The sequence below is a fragment of the Pseudophryne corroboree genome, chromosome 7 (genome assembly GCF_028390025.1).
Source record: "Pseudophryne corroboree isolate aPseCor3 chromosome 7, aPseCor3.hap2, whole genome shotgun sequence".
Taxonomy (NCBI): Eukaryota; Metazoa; Chordata; class Amphibia; order Anura; family Myobatrachidae; genus Pseudophryne; species Pseudophryne corroboree.
The window spans coordinates 374,585,167-374,606,189 of NC_086450.1; the positions used below are offsets into that span (position 1 = coordinate 374,585,167).

The 21,023-nt window shown below is 48.6% G+C and overlaps 1 protein-coding gene across 2 annotated transcripts in view; it reads left to right on the forward strand.

Moving 5' to 3' along the window:
- Window positions 1-2,067: 2,067 nt before the first annotated feature.
- Window positions 2,068-21,023, forward strand: part of DNAAF5 (dynein axonemal assembly factor 5) — a 241,225-nt gene continuing 222,269 nt past the window's right edge. For both annotated transcript variants that reach the window (XM_063934513.1, XM_063934514.1), the window contains exons 1-2: window positions 2,068-2,685; window positions 16,861-17,045. In XM_063934513.1, the coding sequence (XP_063790583.1) occupies window positions 2,154-2,685; window positions 16,861-17,045 (717 nt within the window). In that variant the 5' untranslated portion in view covers window positions 2,068-2,153. The remainder of the gene's footprint in view (window positions 2,686-16,860; window positions 17,046-21,023) is intronic.

A 21,023-nucleotide genomic window follows, 5' to 3' on the forward strand; every position in this document is an offset into this window, starting at 1 on the left:
CAGTCAAAGGAGAGCGAGAGACATTGTTCCGCAGCGCTAAATAGAAAGTAACACCCAAAAGCTGCCACCTAATGTGTGTATTTATGCCCCTGAATTAGCAGAATTAGAGTCAAGGACATTAAAGGTAGCCATACTACAGTGACATTGGATGGATGTTAAAGCCTCTTAGCCACAAAGGATTAGAATATCATCCCGATTCAAGGACTAGCTTGTGGCACTTTAATACAACTGTGTTATATGTATATTCGTGAACCCGTAAGAAGGACTGACACGTAAGAGACTATTAGTTATAAAGTTAAAGGATTTGAGCTCGCTGTGACTATGATAAGAGAAACCATCTCTTGCAGATATATTTAATATAGACTCATCCTAAGAGACAACAATAATTTGAGGCATACAGGAATCGAAAAGCTATATATGCTCTGAAATATAGAAAGCATCAGCTACTTCAAATGGACACAAGGACGCAGCATAACAAAGGTTTATCATACCAGCTTCTTAGGAGTTTAGTTTAATACTGGACAACTACGGTAACATTTTTACTGAGGAAAGGATACAGATTCCTTGGTAATCAACTGTTGATGTTACTATCTATGAGCTAAATAGGTACTTTCTGTTATCTGCCAAGGAGGAACTATAAGTAACCTTATAGGAGAAAGTAATCGCTACCATAAGTAGACTGAGCCAAACATCTTTCTCTTTAACTGAAGGGAGAACTGATAGTTGATACTAAAACATAGTGTCAGACATTCTGTATTAACTGCTGTTATTTTTAGGAAGTTTATGGGCCCTTATAGTGCACTATCATATTAAGAGTACCCGGGTCACTCTAACACCTAAGGGTGTCTTGAAAAGAAAAAGGATTTGTTGTATTGCATGCAGGTACTGTGTATAGGCCTAATTGACAGGGGTTTAGCATGGATTAATGACTTAAAGGGGAATGTGTATGTAATTGATGAAATGTTAATGTATACTTAATCCATTTGGTACTGGTCATTAAAGTGTTATACTTGCCATGTGTGTCTGGTCCGTCTGGAAGTTGATCTGAAGATCCTGGAAGAGACAGGTATATTAGATAATATATCTATGATATAAGGGAATCATCCCCTAAGGATAGAGATCAGGCTTACTCAAGCAAGCCTTAACGGTAGTTAAATACTGCACATAGCTTGAGTGGAGGCACAACTATTAGGTAACCATCCCTTAATAGAATACATAGACAGCTCTCGTTCAAGGTATTGAGGGTAGGGTTACATCATGAAGACTGAAAAGTCTTCTGCCGCCGGTTTCTGGACCTCTTCGCTTTTCGGCATCTGTAAGGGGGTCGGCGGCGCGGCTCCGGGACCGGACTCCATGGCTGGGCCTGTGTTCGATCCCTCTGGAGCTAATGGTGTCCAGTAGCCTAAGAAGCCAATCCATCCTGCACGCAGGTGAGTTCACTTCTTCTCCCCTAAGTCCCTCGTTGCAGTGAGCCTGTTGCCAGCAGGACTCACTGAAAATAAAAAACCTAAAAACTTTTTCTAAGCAGCTCTTTAGGAGAGCCACCTAGATTGCACCCTGCTCGGACGGGCACAAAAACCTAACTGAGGCTTGGAGGAGGGTCATAGGGGGAGGAGCCAGTGCACACCACCTGATCCTAAAGCTTTATTTTTGTGCCCTGTCTCCTGCGGAGCCGCTAATCCCCATGGTCCTGACGGAGTCCCCAGCATCCACTAGGACGTTAGAGAAATATTAATAACAAGGTAGCTGATATGCACAAATATGTCTAGCATAGTGAAACTATTGCTTCTAATCGAATACTAGTATATTTTGTATACACGTAGGCTAGCATGAATATTTCCCTCTGCCAACTAATATTAATAATTATAATAATAATAACAACCTTTACTATACAAATACATTATGTAAAACAAGCTCAGCTGTTTGACCGACCAAATATGTACATTTTTGGATAAAATGAAAGTTATTATTAGGAACAGTGTGCACAGGGAGGAGGAACGTCTGCCCCCATAGCTCGCGTCGCCTAGCAACCAGGACACACTCTTCAGTGCTCGTTTCGGCGCTTGTTCGCTGCTGATAAAGTTTCGTGCTGGGTCCCTGCGCCGTTGCCGGCCTGTGTTGAGGAAGCGCTCTGTGTTACCAGGGTTACAGCAATGGCGGCGGGCGGTGAGCAACGTGCGGCCTCCGAAGTGTCCCAGGCCCTGGCCCGGCACCTGAACTGTCTCAGCGATGATAACAAGAGCACTAGGAAGAGGGCGCTGGTCGCCATCCAGCAGGAAGCCGAGGATAAGAGGCTTTCCAGCGGGGTCCTGCAGGAGGTGTTCAGGGAGCTGCTGAAACCGCTGCTCAGGTGCCTGGCAGACCCCATGGAGAGGTGCAGGGAGCTGGCTGTCCAAATCCTTACTTACTGTGTGACCAACGTGCCCAGGCCTGAGGAGGCACTGTCATACCTGGTGCCAGCGATTACACAGCGCCTGGGTAACCCTGAGATTGTGGAGCCCTCGGAGGAGCTCCGGCTAGCCCTGACCGAGCTTCTGAGCCTCCTCGTAGAGGTTTGCGGCAAGAAGCTGGGGCCCTACTTGGACGAGATGGTCAGGATATTGCAGAGGACGATCATAGACCCCTTCCCTGATGTCAAGAGAGAAAGCAGCAAGTGTGCTGTGAACTATGCCAGGAGCATCCCAGGTAGGTAGGATACAGCCACACTGGGTGCTGTGAGCTATGCCAGGATCATCCCAGGTAGGTTACAGCCACACTGGGTGCTGTGAGCTATGCCAGGATCATCCCAGGTAGGGTACAGCCACATTGGGTGCTGTGTGCTATGCCAGGATCATCCCAGGTAGGGTACAGCCACACTGGGTGCTGTGAGCTATGCCAGGATCATCCCAGGTAGGGTACAGCCACACTGGGTGCTGGGTGCTATGCCAGGATCATCCCAGATAGGTAGGGTACAGCCACACTGGGTGCTGTGAGCTATGCCAGGATCATCCCAGGTAGGGTACAGCCACACTGGGTGCTATGCCAGGATCATCCCATGTAGGGTACAGCCAACCTGGGTGCTGTGAGCTATTCCAGAATCATCCCATGTAGGGTACAGCCACACTGGGTGCTATGCCAGGAACATCCCATGTAGGGTACAGCCACACTGGGTGCTGTGAGCTATGCCAGGATCATCCCAGATAGGTTACAGCCACATTGGGTGCTGTGAGCTATGCCAGGATCATCCCAGATAGGTTACAGCCACATTGGGTGCTGTGTGCTATGCCAGGATCATCCCAGGTAGGGTACAGCCACACTGGGTGCTGTGAGCTATGACAGGATCATCCCAGGTAGGGCACAGCCACATTGGGTGCTGTGTGCTATGCCAGGATCATCCCAGGTAGGGTACAGCCACATTGGGTGCTGTGAGCTATGCCAGGATCATCCCAGGTAGGGTACAGCCACACTGGGTGCTATGCCAGGATCATCCCATGTAGGGTACAGCCAACCTGGGTGCTGTGAGCTATTCCAGAATCATCCCATGTAGGGTACAGCCACACTGGGTGCTATGCCAGGAACATCCCATGTAGGGTACAGCCACACTGGGTGCTGTGAGCTATGCCAGGATCATCCCAGATAGGTTACAGCCACATTGGGTGCTGTGAGCTATGCCAGGATCATCCCAGATAGGTTACAGCCACATTGGGTGCTGTGTGCTATGCCAGGATCATCCCAGGTAGGGTACAGCCACATTGGGTGCTGTGAGCTATGCCAGGATCATCTCAGGTAGGGTACAGCCACACTGGGTGCTGTGAGCTATGCCAGGATCATCCCAGGTAGGGTACAGCCACATTGGGTGCTGTGTGCTATGCCAGGATCATCCCAGGTAGGGTACAGCCACACTGGGTGCTGTGAGCTATGCCAGGATCATCCCAGGTAGGGTACAGCCACACTGGGTGCTGGGTGCTATGCCAGGATCATCCCAGATAGGTAGGGTACAGCCACACTGGGTGCTGTGAGCTATGCCAGGATCATCCCAGATAGGTAGGGTACAGCCACACTGGGTGCTGTGAGCTATGCCAGGATCATCCCAGGTAGGGTACAGCCACACTGGGTGCTGTGAGCTATGCCAGGATCATCCCAGGTAGGGTACAGCCACACTGGGTGCTATGCCAGGATCATCCCAGGTAGGGTACAGCCACACTGGGTGCTGTGAGCTATGCCAGGATCATCCCAGGTAGGGTACAGCCACACTGGGTGCTATGCCAGGATCATCATAGGTAGGGTACAGCCACACTGGGTGCTAGGCCAGGATCATCATAGGTAGGGTACAGCCACACTGGGTGCTAGGCCAGGAGCATCCCAGGTAGGGTACAGCCACACTGGGTGCTATGCCAGGATCATCCCAGGTAGGGTACAGCCATACTGGGTGCTGTGAGCTATGCCAGGAGCATCCCATGTAGGGTACAACCACATTGGGTGCTGTGAGCTATGCCAGGATCATCCCATGTAGGGTACAGCCACACTGGGTGCTATGCCAGGATCATCCCAGGTAGGGTACAGCCATACTGGGTGCTGTGAGCTATGCCAGGAGCATCCCATGTAGGGTACAGCCACATTGGGTGCTGTGAGCTATGCCAGGATCATCCCATGTAGGGTACAGCCACACTGGGTGCTATGGTAGGATCATCCCAGGTAGGGTACAGCCACACTGGGTGCTATGGCAGGATCATCCCAGGTAGGATACAGCCACACTGGGTGCTATGCCAGGATCATCCCATGTAGGGTACAGTCACACTGGGTGCTGTGAACTATGCCAGGATCATCCCATGTAGGGTACAGCCACACTGGGTGCTATGCCAGGATCATCCCATGTAGGGTACAGCCACACTGGGTGCTGTGAGCTATGCCAGGAGCATCCCAGGTACGGTACAGCCACACTGGGTGCCGTGAGCTCTGTCAGGATTACCCCATTTCTCTAACGTCCTAAGTGGATGCTGGGGACTCCGTCAGGACCATGGGGTTTAGCGGCTCCGCAGGAGACAGGGCACAATAATAAAAGCTTTAGGATCAGGTGGTGTGCACTGGCTCCTCCCCCCATGACCCTCCTCCAAGCCTCAGTTAGATCTTTGTGCCCGGCCGAGAAGGGTGCAATCTAGGTGGCTCTCCTGAGCTGCTTAGAATAAAAGTTTAAGTTAGGTTTTTTATTTTCAGTGAGTCCTGCTGGCAACAGGCTCACTGCTACGAGGGACTTAGGGGAGAGAAGTAAACTCACCTGCGTGCAGGATGGATTTGCTTCTTAGGCTACTGGACACCATTAGCTCCAGAGGGAGTCGGAACACAGGTCTCACCCTGGGGTTCGTCCCGGAGCCGTGCCGCCGACCCCCCTTGCAGATGCCGAAGTTGAAGAGGTCCAGAGGTCCAGAAACAGGCGGCAGAAGATTTTCAGTCTTCATAAGGTAGCGCACAGCACTGCAGCTGTGCGCCATTGTTGTCAGCACACTTCATACCAGCGGTCACTGAGGGTGCAGGGCGCTGGGGGGGGGCGCCCTGGGCAGCAATGTATTATACCTTTTTTATGGCTAAAATACATCACATATAGCCCTTGAGGCTATATGGATGTATTTAATCCCTGCCAGATCTCACAAACTCCGGGAGAAGAGCCCGCCGTTTTAGGGGGCGGGGCCTATTCTCCTCAGCACACGGCGCCATTTTCCTGCTCAGCTCTGCTGTGAGGAAGGCTCCCAGGCTCTCCCCTGCACTGCACTACAGAAACAGGGTTAAAACAGAGAGGGGGGGCACTTATTTGGCGATATGATTACATATGTGAAAATGCTATAAGGGAAAACACTTGTATAAGGGGTTGTCCCTGTATAATTATAGCGTTTTTGGTGTGTGCTGGCAAACTCTCCCTCTGTCTCCCCAAAGGGCTAGTGGGGTCCTGTCCTCTATCAGAGCATTCCCTGTGTGTGTGCTGTGTGTCGGTACGTGTGTGTCGACATGTAGGAGGACGATGTTGGTGAGGAGGCGGAGCAAATTGCCTGTATTGGTGATGTCACTCTCTAGGGACTCGACACCGGAATGGATGGCTTATTTAGGAATTACGTGATAATGTCAACACGATGCAAGGTCGGTTGACGACATGAGACGGCCGGCAAACAAATTAGTACCTGTCCAGGCGTCTCAGACACCCTCAGGGGCTTGTAAAAACGCCCATTTACCTCAGTTGGTCGACACGGACACTGACTTCAGTGTCGACGGTGAAGAAACAAACGTATTTTCCTTTAGGGCCACACGTTACATGTTAAGGGCAATGAAGGAGGTGTTACCCTTATTTGTGGTACTTGTAGTATCAGAAATATGTATTATGTAGGGTGGGAATAATCTACTTGTAGTTTTTCCTGAATCAGATAAATTAAAGTGTGTGATGATACGTGGGTTTCCTCCGATAGAAAATAATTGGAGGTATACCCTTTCCCGCCAGAAGTGAGGGCGAGTTGGGAAACACACCTTAGGGTGGATAAGGCGCTCACACGCTTATAAAAACAAGTGGCGTTACCGTCTCCAGATACGGCCGCCCTCAAAGAGCCAGCTGATAGGAAGCTGAAAAATATCCTAAAAAGTATATACACACATACTGGTGTTATACTACGACCAGCAATCGCCTCAGCCTGGATGTGCAGCGCTGGGGGGGCTTGGTCGGATTTCCTGACTGAAAATATTGATACCCTTGACAGAAACAATATTTTATTGACTATAGAGCATTTTAAGGATGCATTTTCTATATATGCGAGATGCGCAGAGGGATATTTGCATTCTGGCATCAAGAGTAGATGTGATGTCCATATCTGCCAGACGATGTTTATAGACACGACAGTGGTCAGGTGATGCAGATTCCAGACGGCACATGGAAGTATTGCCGTATAAAGGGGCGGTCCATCGGACCTGGTGGCCATGGCAACAGCTGGAAAATCCACTTTTGTTACCCCAAGTCACATCTCAGCAGAAAAGGACACAGTCTTTTCAGTCTCAGTCCTTTCGTACCCATAAAGGCAGGAGGGCAAAAGGCCAGTCATATCTGCCCACGGTTAGAGGAAAGGGAAGAAGACTGCAGCAGGCAGCCCATTCCCAGGAACAGAAGTCCTCCACAGCTTCTGCCAAGTCCGCAGCATGACGCTGGGGCCATACAAGCGGACTCAGGTGCGGTGGGGGGTCATCTCAAGAGTTTCAGCACGCAGTGGGCTCACTCGCAAGTGGACTCCTGGATCCTACACGTAGTATCCCAGGTGTACATTGGAAATTCGAGACGTCTTCCCCTCACAAGTTCCTGAAGTCTGCTTTACCAACGTCTCCCTCCGACAGGGAGGCAGTATTGGAAAAAAATTCACAGGCTGTATTCCCAGCAGGTGATAATCAAAGTACCCCTCCTACAACAAGGGAAGGGGTATTATTCCACACTATATTGTGGTACTGAAGCCAAACGGCTCGGTGAGATCTAAAAGATTTGAACAATTACATACAAGGGTTCAAATCAAGATGGAGTCACTCAGAGCAGTGATAGCGAACCAGGACGATATGGTGTCACTGGATATCAGGGACGCTTACCTACATGTCCAAATTTTGCCCTTCTCACCAAGGGTATCTCAGGTTCGTGGTACAGAACTGTCACTATCAGTTCAGACGCTGCCGTTTGGATTGTCCACGGCACCCCGGGTCTTTACCATGGTAATGGCCGAAATGATGATTCTTCCTAAAAGAAATATGGACGCTTTCCTGATAAGGGCAAGGTCCAGAGAACAGTTGGCGGTCGGAGTAGCACTATCTCAAGTAGTTCTACGACAGCACGAGTGGATTCTAAATATTCCAAAATCGCAGCTTTTTCCGACGACACGTCTAATGTTCCTAGGAATGATTCTGGACAGAGTCCAGAAAAGGATGTTTTCTCCCGGAGAAGAAGACCAGGGAGTTATCCGAGCTAGTCAGGAACCTCCTAAAACCAGGAAAAGTATCAGTGCATCATTGCACAAGGGTCCTGTGAAAAATGGTGGTTTCTTACAAAGCGATCCCATTCGGTAGATTTCACGCAAGAACCTTTCAGTGGAATCTGCTGGGAAAATGGTCCGGATCGCATCTTCAGATGCATCAGCGGATAACCCTGTCTCCAAGGACAAGGGTGTTTTCTTCTGCGGTGGCTGCAGAGTGCTCATCTATGAAAGGGCCGCAGATTCGACATTCAGGACTGGGTCCTGGTGACCACGGATGCCAGCCTGAGTGGCTGGGGAGCAGTCACACAAGGAAAAAATTTCCAGGGAGTGTGATCAAGTCTGGAGACTTCTCTCCACATAAATATACTGGAGCTAAGGGCAATTTACAAGGCTCTAAGCTTAGCAAGACCTCTGCTTCAAGGTCAGCTGGTATTGATCCAGTGGGACAACATCACGGCAGTCGCCCACGTAAACAGACAGGGCGGCACATGAAGCAGGAGGGAAATGGCAGAAACTGCAAGGATTCTTCGCTGGGCGAAAAATCATGTGATAACACTCTCAGCAGTGTTAATTCCGGGAGTGGAAAACTGGGAAGCAAACTTCCTCAGCAGGCATAACCTCCACCCGGGAGAGTGGGGACTTCAGCGGGAAGTCTTCCACATGATTGTAAACCGTTGGGAAAAACCAAAGGTAGACATGATGGCGTCCCGTCTGAACAAAAAACTAGACAAATATTGCGCCAGGTCAAGGGACCCTCAGGCAATAGCGGTGGACGCTCTGGTAACACTGTGGGTGTACCAGTCAGGGTATGTGTTCCCTCCTATGCATCTCATACCAAAAGTACTGAGAATCATAAGAACGAGATGAGTAAGAACGATACTCGTGGTTCCGGATGGGTCAAGAAGGACTTGGTACCCGGAACTTCAAGAGATGCTCACGGAAGAACCGTGGCCTCTACCTTTAAGAGAGGACCTGCTCCAGCAGGGGCCTTGTCTGTTCCAAGACTTACCGCGGCTGCGTTTGACGGCATGGCAGTTGAACGCCGGATCCTGAAAGGGCATTCCAGATGAAGTCATCCCTACCCTGGTCGAAGCCAGGAAGGATGTAACCGCAAAACATTTTCACCGCATTTGGCGAAAATATGTTGCGTGGTGTGAGGCCAAGAAGGTCCCTACAGAGGAATTCCAACTGGGTCGTTTCCTACATTTCCTGAAAACAGGACTGTCTATGGGCCTAAAATTAGGGTCCATTAAGGTTCAAATTTCGACCCTGTCAAATTTCTACCAGAAAGAACTGGCTTCAGTGCCTGAAGTTCAGACGTTTGTAAAAGGGGTACTGCATATACAGCCTCCTTTTGTGCCCCCAGTGGCACCTTGGGATCTCAATGTTGTTTTGAGTTTCCTAAAGTCACATTGGTTTGATCCACTCACCACTGTGGAATTAAAATATTTCACATGGAAGGTGAAGATTCTATTAGCCCTGGCTTCAGCCAGGCGTGTGTCAGAATGGGCGGCTTTATCATATAAAAGCCCTTACTTAATTTTTCATTCTGACAGGGCAGCATTGAGGACTCGTCCTCAATTTCTCCTTAAGGTGTTTTCTGTTTTTCACATGAACCAACCTATTGTGGTACCTGCGGCTACTAGGGAATTGGAGGACTCCAAGTTACTTGACGTTGTCAGGGCCCTGAAAATATATGTTTCCAGGACGACTGGAGTCAGAAAATCTGACTCGCTGTTTAGCCTGTATGCACCCAACAAGATGGGTGTTCCTGCTTCTAAGCAGACGATTGCTCGCTGGATTTGTAGTACAATTCAGCTTGCACATTCTGTGGCAGGCTTGCTACAGCCAAAATCAGTAAAAGCCCATTTCACAAGGAAGTGGGCTCATCTTGGGCGGCTGCCCGAGGGGTCTCGGCTTTACAACTTTGCCGAGCTGCTACTTGGTCAGGGGCACACCCTGACTGAGGAGGACCTGGAGTTCTCTCATTCGGTGCTGCAGAGTCATCCGCACTCTCCCGCCCGTTTGGGAGCTTTGGTATAATCCCCATGGTCCTGACGGAGTCCCCAGCATCCACTTAGGACGTTAGAGAAAATAAGAATTTACTTACCGATAATTCTATTTCTCGTAGTCCGTAGTGGATGCTGGGCGCCCATCCCAAGTGCGGATTGTCTGCAATACTTATACATAGTTATTGTTACAAAAATCGGGTTATTCTTGTTGTGAGCCATCTTTTCAGAGGCTCCTTCGTTGTTATCATACTGTTAACTGGGTTCAGATCACAGGTTGTACGGTGTGATTGGTGTGGCTGGTATGAGTCTTACCCGGGATTCAATATCCTTCCTTATTATGCACGCTCGTCCGGGCACAGTGTCCTAACTGAGGCTTGGAGGAGGGTCATGGGGGGAGGAGCCAGTGCACACCACCTGATCCTAAAGCTTTTATTATTGTGCCCTGTCTCCTGCGGAGCCGCTAAACCCCATGGTCCTGACGGAGTCCCCAGCATCCACTACGGACTACGAGAAATAGAATTATCGGTAAGTAAATTCTTATTATAGTGCATAGAAACTCTGGGTGCTATGATAGGAGGATACTAGGTAGTGTTCATTTACACTGGTGATTGTGAGAGCTATGCCAGTTGCACCCCACGTAAGATACAGCCACACTTGGAACTCTGTTGTGGGCAGCAGATTCAGACATCTCACTGAGGAAGAGCAGATTTTCAAATCCCAAGCTCTTGTCTTTTTTGTTTTCTTTGTTGCTATTTGGTGCATGGATAGTATTAGCATTCACGTTCCAAGCCATAAAAAATAAAAAGATGCACATACACATTAGCATGTGCAGGAGTTGCCCTACAGGGGTGTGATCTCCAAGTGCTTTGTATTTTGCATCTAAAAATTGTATTTCTCTAACGTCCTAGTGGATGCTGGGAACTCCGTAAGGACCATGGGGAATAGCGGGCTCCGAAGGAGGCTGGGCACTCTAGAAAGATCTTAGACTACCTGGTGTGCACTGGCTCCTCCCACTATGACCCTCCTCCAAGCCTCAGTTAGATTTCGTGCCCGGCCGAGGTTGGATGCACACTAGGGGCTCTCCTGAGCTCTTAGAAAGTTATAGTCTTAGAATTTGTTATTTTCAGTGAGACCTGCTGGCAATAGGCTCACTGCAGCGAGGGACTAAGGGGAGAAGAAGCGAACTCGCCTGCTTGCAGCCGGATTGGGCTTCTTAGGCTACTGGACACCATTAGCTCCAGAGGGATCGACCGCAGGCCCAGCCTTGATGTTCGGTCCCGGAGCCGCGCCGCCGTCCCCCTTACAGAGCCAGAAGCAAGAAGATGGTCCGGAAAATCGGCGGCATGAAGACTCTGTCTTCACCAAGGTAGCGCACAGCACTGCAGCTGTGCGCCATTGCTCCTCTCACACACTTCACACTCCGGTCACTGAGGGTGCAGGGCGCTGGGGGGGGCGCCCTGAGGCAGCAATAAAAACACCTTGGCTGGCTAAAATACCTCAATATATGGCCCCAGGGGCTATATATGAGGTAAATACCCCTGCCAGAATTCCATAAAAAACGGGAGAATAGGCCGCGAAAAAGGGGCGGAGCCTATCTCCTCAGCACACTGGCGCCATTTTTCCCTCACAGCTCGGCTGGAGGGAAGCTCCCTGGCTCTTCCCTGCACAGTAAGAGGGAAAAGAGAGGGGGGGCATTAAAATTGGCACTGTATACAGTATATTATATAAAAGCTATTAGGGACATAACTCAGTTAGTCCCTGTATATATATATATATAGCGCTCTGGTGTGTGCTGGCATACTCTTACTCTGTCCCCCCAAAGGGCTTTTGTGGGTCCTGTCCTCGTTTAGAGCATTCCCTGTGTGTCTGCGGTGTGTCGGTACGGCTGTGTCGACATGTTGAATGAGGAGGCTTATATGGTGACAGAACAGAGGCCGATATATGTGATGTCGCCCCCTGTGGGGCCGACACCAGAGTGGATGGATAGGTGAAAGGTATTAACCGACAGTGTCAACTCCTTACATAAAAGGGTGGATGACGTAACAGCTGTGGGACAGCCGGCTTCGCAGCCCGCGCCTGCCCAGGCGTCTCAAAGGCCATCAGGGGCTCAAAAACGCCCGCTCTCTCAGATGGCAGACACAGATGTCGACACGGAGTCTGACTCCAGTGTCGACAAGGTGGAGACATATACACAATCCACTAGGAACATCCGTGACGTGATCCCGGCAATAAAAAACGTGTTATACATTTCTGACTTTAACCCAAGCACCTCTAAAAATGGGTTTTAGGTTTGGGGAGAAAAAACAGGCAGTGTTTTGTTCCCCCATCAGATGAATAAATGAAGTATGTGAAAGCGTGGGTTCCCCCGTTAAGAAACTGGTAATTTATAAAAAGTTACTGATGGCGTACCCTTTCCCGCCAGGTGGATAAGTTACGCTGGGAGATATCCCCTAGGGTGGATAAGGCGCTCACACGTTTGTCAAAAAAGGTGGCACTGCCGTCTTAGGATACGGCCACTTTAATAGGTACCTGTTGATAAAAAACAGGAGGCTATCCTGAAGTCTGTATTTACACACTCAGGTACTAGACTGAGACCTGCAGATAGTGCTGCTGCAGCGTGGTCGGTGACCCTGTCAAACAGGGATACTAGTTGGCAAACATAAAAACATATTAAAGACGTCGTCTTATATATGGGGGATGCACAGAGGGATATTTTGCCGGCTGGCATCCAAAATAAATGTAATGTCCATTCTGTCAGGAGGGTATTAGAGACCTGTCACTGGACAGGTGATGCTGACTTAAAAAGCGCATAGAGAGCCTTATAAGGGTGAGGAATTATTTGGGGATGGTCTCTGGGACCTCGTATCCACAGCAACTGCTGGGAAGAAATAATTTTACCTCAGGTTTCCTCACAGACAAAGGTACAGTCCTTTCGGCTTCAGAAAAGCAAGCGGGTCAAATGGCGCTTCCTTTCTGTACAGAGACAAGGGTAGAGGGAAAAAAGCTGCACCAGTCAGCCTGTTCCCAGAATCAAGATTCTTTCCCCGCCTCCTGTGAGGTGACACCGTGACGCGGGTGCTCCACAGGTGTAGCCAGGTACGGTGGGGGGCCGTCTCAAAAATTTCAGCAATTAGTGGGCTCGCTCACAGGTGGATCCCTGTTTCTTTCAAGTAGTATTTCAGGGGTACAAGCTGGAATTCGAGATGTCTCCCCCCAGCCGTTTCCTAAAATATGCCTTGCTGACAACTCCCTCAGGCAGGGAGGCTGTGCTAGAGGCAATTAATAAGCGGTATTCCCAGCAGGTAATACTCAAGGTGCCCCTACTTCAACAAGGACGGGGTTACTATTCCATACGGGTTGGGGTACCGAAACCGCATGGTTCGGTGTGACCCATTTTATATTTAAAATCCTTGAACACAAAAATTCAAGTTCAAGATGGAATCGCTCAGGGCGGTTATTCCAAGCCTGGACGAGGGGGATTACATGGTATCCTGGGACATCAAGGATGCTTACCTGCATGTCCCCATTTACCATCCTCGCCAGGAGTACCTCAGATTTGTGGTACAGGATTACCATTACCAAGTCCAGACACTGCCGTTTGGACTGTACATGGCACCGAGGGTGTTTTATCAAGGTAATGGCCGAAATGTTGATACTCCTTCAAAAAAAGGGAGTTGTAATTATCCCGTACTTGGACAATCTCGTTATAAGGGCGAAGTCCAAGGAGCAGTTGGTAGTCGGGGTAGCACTATTTTGGAAAGTGCTACAACAGCATGGTTGGATTCTAAACAGTCCAAAGTCACAGCTGGTTCCTATGACACGTCTACTGTTCCTGGGGATGGTTCTGGACATAAACCAGAAAGTGTTTCTCCCGGAGGAGAAAGCCAAGGAGTTGTCATCTCTAGTCAGAGACCTCCTGAAGCCAAAATAGGTAGCGGTGCATCATTGCACGCGAGTCCTGGGAAAAATGGTAGCTTCCTACGAAGCAATCCCATTAGGCAGGTTCCATACAAGAACTTTTCAGAGGGACCTGTTGGACAAGTGGTCCGGATCGCATCTTCCGATGCATAGGCTGATAACCCTGTCTCCAAGGACCAGGGTATCTCTACTGTGGTGGCTGCAGAGTGCCCATCTTCAAGAGGGCCGCAGGTTCGGCATACAGGACTAGGTCCTAGTGACCATGGATTCCAGCCTTTGAGGCTGGGAGGCAGTCACACAGGGAAGAAATTTCCAGGGACTTTGGTCAAGTCAGGTTATTTCCCTACACATAAATATTCTGGACCTGAGGGCCATTTACAATGCCCTGAGGCCGGCAAGGCCTCTGCTTCAAAACCAGCCGGTACTGATCCAATCAGACAACATCACGGCAGTCGCCCATGTAAACCAACAGGGCGGCACAAGAAGCAGGATGGCGATGGCAGAAGCCACAAGGATTCTCCGATAGGCGGAAAATCATGTGTTAGCACTGTCAGCAGTGTTCATTCCCGGAGTGGACAACTGGGAAGCAGATCTTCTCAACAGACACGACCTCCACCCGGGAGAATGGGGACTTCCTCCAGAAGTCTTCCAATAGGATTGTACACCATTGGGAAAGGCCACAGGTGGACATGATGGCGTCCCGCCTCAACAAAAAGCTATAAAAGATATTGCACCGGGTCAAGGGACCCTCAGGCGATAGCTATGGACGCTCTGGTAACACCGTGGGTGTACCAGTCGGTTTATGTGTTCTTCCCTCTGCCTCTCATACCAAAGGTACTGAGAATAATAAGAAGGCGAGGAGTAAGAACGATACTCGTGGATGGCCAAGAAGAGCTTGGTACCCAGAACTTCAAGAATTTATATCAGAGGACCCATGGCCTCTGCCACTCAGACAGGACCTGCGGCAGCAGGGGCCCTGTCTGTTCCAAGACTTACCGCAGCTGCGTTTGTCGGCATGGCGGTTGAACGCCGGATCCTGAAGGAAAAGGGCATTCCGGAGGAAGTCATTCCTACGCTTACTAAAGCCAGGAAAGAGGTTACAGCAACTCATTATCACCGCATATGGCGAAAATATGTTGCATGGTGTGAGGCCGAAAGGGCCCCAACAGAGGAATTTCAACTAGGTCGATTTCTGCATTTCCTGCAAGCAGGAGTGACTATGGGCCTTAAATTGGGTTCCATTAAGGTACAGATCTCGGCTCTGTCGATTTTCTTTCAAAAAGAACTAGCTTCAGTACCTGAAGTTCAGACATTTATAAAAGGAGTGCTGCAGAGTCAGCCCCCGTTTGTGCCTCCTGTGGCACCTTGGGATCTCAACGTGGTGTTGAGTTTCTTAAAATCACATTGGTTTGAACCACTAAAAACCGTGGATCTGAAATATCTCACGTGGAAGGTGGTTATGTTATTGGCCTTGGCTTCTGCCAGGCGAGTATCAAAGTTGACGGCTTTGTCTTGTAAAAGCCCTTATTTGATTTTCCATATGGATAGGGCAGAATTGAGGACTCGTCCCCAGTTTCTCCCAAAGGTGGTGTCAGCGTTTCACCTGAACCAGCCTATTGTGGTGCCTAGGCTACTAGGGACTTGGAGGACTCCAAGTTGCTAGACGTTGTCAGGGCACTGAAAATATATGTTTCCAGAACGGCTAGAGTCAGAAAATCTGACTCGCTGTTTATCCTATATGCACCTAACAAGCTGGGTGCTCCTGCTTCTAAGCAGACTATTGCTCGTTGGATTTGTAGTACAATTCAGCTTGCACATACTGTGGCAGGCCTGCCACAGCCAAAATCTGTCAATGCCCATTCCACAAGGAAGGTGGGCTCATCTTGGGCGGCTGCCCGAGAGGTCTCGGCTTTACAACTTTGCCGAGCAGCTACTTGGTCAGGGGCAAACACGTTTGCAAAAATTCTACAAATTTGATACCCTGGCTGAGGAGGACCTGGAGTTCTCTCATTCAGTGCTGCAGAGTCATCCGCACTCTCCCGCCCGTTTGGGAGCTTTGGTATAATCCCCATGGTCCTTACGGAGTTCCCAGCATCCACTAGGACGTTAGAGAAAATAAGAATTTACTCACCGGTAATTCTATTTCTCGTAGTCCGTAGTGGATGCTGGGCGCCCATCCCAAGTGCGGTTTATCTGCAATACTTGTACATAGTTATGGTTAACTAAATCGGGTTATTGTTGAGACATCTGTTGAGAGGCTCTATTGTTTCATACTGTTAACTGTGTTTCATATCACGAGTTGTACGGTGTGATTGGTGTGGCTGGTATGAGTCTTACCCGGGATTCAAAATCCTTCCTTATTGTGTACGCTCGTCCGGGCACAGTACCTAACTGAGGCTTGGAGGAGGGTCATAGTGGGAGGAGCCAGTGCACACCAGGTAGTCTAAGATCTTTCTAGAGTGCCCAGCCTCCTTCGGAGCCCGCTATTCCCCATGGTCCTTACGGAGTTCCCAGCATCCACTACGGACTACGAGAAATAGAATTACCGGTGAGTAAATTCTTATTTTTTGCACTCAATAAAGCAGCGGCAGCAGGTCACAGCTTTGTCATCACAATTGTAGTCCAGTATGTTTGGGGGAAAGTGGTATATTATAGAATATGCAATGCATGCATATATTTACGTAGCTGTTTGTGAATAAAATTCTCTTGTTTGTGTTTATCCCACGTGGATGGGATGTGTGTGTGTGTGTGTGTGTGTGTGTGTATATATATATATATATATATATATATATATATATATATATATATATATATATATGTATATATATGTATATGTATGTATGTATGTATGTATATATATATATATATATATATATATATATATATATATATATATATATATATATATATATATATATATTTATTATATGTGTATTGTTATTTTTTGTTTTTGCTTTTTTTTCCAGAACATTTTCACTTGCAGGCAGAATCTCTAATTAAACCACTTATGCAAACCATTTCACATCAGCATTCGAAAGTCCGTGTAGCAGTTATTCAGGCAACAGGTGCTGTTATACAGTATGGCAACGGGAAGTCTGTGGATGATGTACTGTCTCACCTGGCACAAAGACTTTTTGATGACTCTCCTCCGGTAGGTAGTGTGGGGTTTCACAGAGAGGAAATGCAGATTACTGATTGGAGGGACGTAAATGTTTGTAGCTGCTGATCTTCTACAACCTCTTTTAAGATATGGGGGGAATTCAATTAGCCACTGTACATCGGTACATTACCGCAACTAATTGATCCCCGGACGGGAGGGGGTAATTCAATTGTTTCTGATAGCCAGCATTGTCTGGGATTTTGTTTCACCTGCCCAGAGACATGAGAAACAAAATCCCCGATAAGTGACATTGGGGGTAAGCAAATTGATCGCAGCAGCAAATTTGTTAGCAGTTGGGCAAAACCATGTGCACTGCAGGGGAGGGGGGGGGGGGGCAGATATAACATGTGCAGGGAGAGTTAGATTTGGGAGGGGTGTGTTCAAACTGAAATCTAAATTGCAGTGTAAAAATAAAGCAGCTAGTATTTACCCTGCACAGAAACAAAATAACCCACCCAAATCTAACTCTCTCTGCACATGTTATATCTGCCCCCCTGCAGTGCACATGGTTTTGCCCAACTGCTAACCAATTTGCTGCTGCGATCAACTCTGAATTAGGCCCATTATTTTTACAACCGAAAACCCATGGATCCGGCAACTTATACTGGATCCTGTGTGTTTTGCTTTCCGTAAAAAGGGCGTTAAGTGAATTGGCCGAAAAACCATTTGGCAAAATAAAAAAATCGTGAAAAGGGCCATTTTTTTTTTATTTGCCAAAAAAATTACCGTGACTAATTGAATTCCCCCCATAGATAGGCTAGATAATCTTAGTTGTGATGTGTCCTTCAAAATATATTTTTGTACAGTAGTGTTAATGCCATTCTGATGGTGATTTGTAAGATAACTAGTTTGCTGTAGTTTTATTCCTTATGAACATAACTTGAATTATTTTATTGAGAGAAATAGGGCGATATTCAATTCTTTTCACCCCCTGCCACACCCGTTCTGTTTTTGCGGACGGCGTGGTATAATCCTTTCCGCTCTCTACCCCTGGTGTAGCGAGGGCGCCCAACCCTTTTAGCAGCTAAACCTGATTACGGTGGGCGTGATAACTGGGATCACTTTAGAAAGGAGATTGGGCGTGATCCTTTGAATACCGCCCATAGTGTTATGTAAACTCAATTTACATATATCAGGTGCTCAGAATCAGTCATTCTGGCATGCTGAACGGATGTCTCCTATGGTTGTCTTGAGAAAGACCTGTTGGGTTGAAACGTCGACATAATTCTGGTGACCTTCAGGAGCACCCCTCTGCTTACAGCTTTACTTATGGGGGTGCGGACATATGACCTGGAAGAACAAAAAAAAATTATATATGATTTCTCTAACGTCCTAGTGGATGCTTGGGACTCCGTAAGGACCATGGAATAGACGGGCTCCGCAGGAGACATGGGCACTTTAAGAAAGATTTTAGATTCTGGTGTGCTCTGGCTCCTCCCTCTATGTCCCTCCTCCAGACCTCAGTTTGAATCTGTGCCCGGACGAGCTGGGTGCTGTTCAGTGAGCTCTCCTGAGCTTGCTGTAAGAAAGTATTTTGTTAGGTTTTTTATTTTCAGGGAGCTCTGCTGGCAACAGACTCCCTGCATCGTGGGACTGAGGGGAGGGAAGCAGCCCTACTCTCTGAAGGATAGGTCCTGCTTCTTAGGCTACTGGACACCATTAGCTCCAGAGGGATCGTACACAGGATCTCACCCTCGTCGTCCGATCCCAGAGCCGCGCCGCCGTCCCCCTCGCAGAGCCGGAAGACAGAAGCCGGGTGAGCATGAGAAGCAAGAAGACTTCGAAATCGGTGGCAGAAGACTCCGGTCTTCACTGAGGTAGCGCACAGCACTGCAGCTGTGCGCCATTGCTCCCACACACACCTCACATACTCCGGTCACTGTAAGGGTGCAGGGCGCAGGGGGGGGCGCCCTGGGCAGCAATTGGGACCACTTTGGCAAAAGTTTAGCATATATACAGTTGGGCACTGTATATATGTATGAGCCCCCGCCAAGTAAATGTATATTTAAGCGGGACAGAAGCCCGCCGTCGAGGGGGCGGGGCTTCTTCCTCAGCACTCACCAGCGCCATGTTTTTCTCCACAGCACCGCTGAGAGGAAGCTCCCCAGCCTCTCCCCTGCAGTTACACGGTAGAAGAGGGTAAAAAGAGAGGGGGGGCACATAATTAGGCGCAAAAATCAATATAAACAGCAGCTACTGGGTTAACATTAAGTTACTGTGTTATTCCTGGGTTAATAGCGCTGGGGTGTGTGCTGGCATACTCTCTCTCTGTCTCTCCAAAGGGCCTTATGGGGGAATTGTCTTCAGATGAGCATTCCCTGAGTGTGTGGTGTGTCGGTATGTGTGTGTCGACATGTCTGAGGTAAAAGGCTCCCCTAAGGAGGAGATGGAGCAAATGTGTGTGTGAGGGTGTATCCGTCGACAACACCGACACCTGTTTGGATATGTGTAATTAAGTGCTAAGGTGAATTTATTGCACAAAAGATTAGAGAACAGACAGGGAATCTACCCATGTCTGTCCCTATGTCGCAGAGACCTTCAGAGTCTCTCAATGATCACTATCCAAAATAATAGACACTGATATTGACACGGAGTGTGTCTCCAGTGTCGACTACGATAATGCAAAGTTAAAGCCAAAATGGCAGAAAAGTATTCAATATATGATTATTGTAATAAAAGATGATTTGCATATCACTGATTACTCATCTGTCCCTGACACAAGGGTACACATGTTTAAGGGGAAGAAAGCTGAGGTAAATTTCCCTCCTCTCATGATGAAAAAGAGCGGGAATCTCCAGACAAGAGACTGCAGTTTCCCACAAAGAATTCTCAGGGAGTATCCTTTCCGTACTAGGGCCAGGATATGATGGGAATCTTCCCCTACGGTGTCACGTTTGCCCAAAAGGTAGCCCTGACTTAACAGCTATCCTCAGGGATCCTGCAGATAACGTGCACATTCTGGTACACTACTCAGACCGGCGATTGTGTCGGCATGGGTTTATAGCGCTGTAGCAGAGTGGACAGGTACCTTATCAGCAGAGATTGAGACCCTAGTATGTATGTATGTGTGTGTGTGTGTATGTATGTGTGTATATATATATATATATATATATATATATATATATATATATATATATATATATATATATATATAATTTCTCTAACGTCCTAGTGGATGCTGGGGACTCCGAAAGGACCATGGGGATAGCGGCTCCGCAGGAGACTGGGCACAAAAGTAAAAGCTTTATGACTACCTGGTGTGCACTCGCTCCTCCGCCCCTATGACCCTCCTCCAAGCCTCAGTTAGATTTTTGTGCCCGAACGAGAAGGGTGCAGTCTAGGTGGCTCTCCTGAGCTGCTTAGAAAAAAGTTTAGTTTTAGGTTTTCTATTTTCAGTGAGACCTGCTGGCAACAGGCTCACTGCACCGAGGGACTAAGGGGAGAAGAAGCGAACTCGCCTGCGTGCAGAGTGGATTGGTCTTCTTAGGCTACTGGACATTAGCTCCAGAGGGACGATCACAGGCCCAGCCATGGATGGGTCCCAGAGCCGCGCCGCCGTCCCCCTTACAGAGCCAGAAGACTGAAGAGGTCCGGAAAATCGGCGGCAGAAGACGTCCTGTCTTCAATAAGGTAGCGCACAGCACCGCAGCTGTGCGCCATTGCTCTCAGCACACTTCACACTCCGGTCACTGAGGGTGCAGGGCGCTGGGGGGGGGCGCCCTGAGACGCAATAAAAACACCTTTTTTGGCAAAAAATACATCACATATAGCTCCTGGGCTATATGGATGCATTTAACCCCTGCCAATTTTTCCATAAAAAAGCGGGAGAAAGGCTCCGCCCCCTTTTCGGCGGCCTATCTCCTCAGCACACTGGCGCCATTTTTTCCTCACAGCTCCGTTGGAGGAAGGCTCCCTGACTCTCCCCTGCAGTCCTGAACTACAGAAACAGGGTAAAACAAGAGAGGGGGG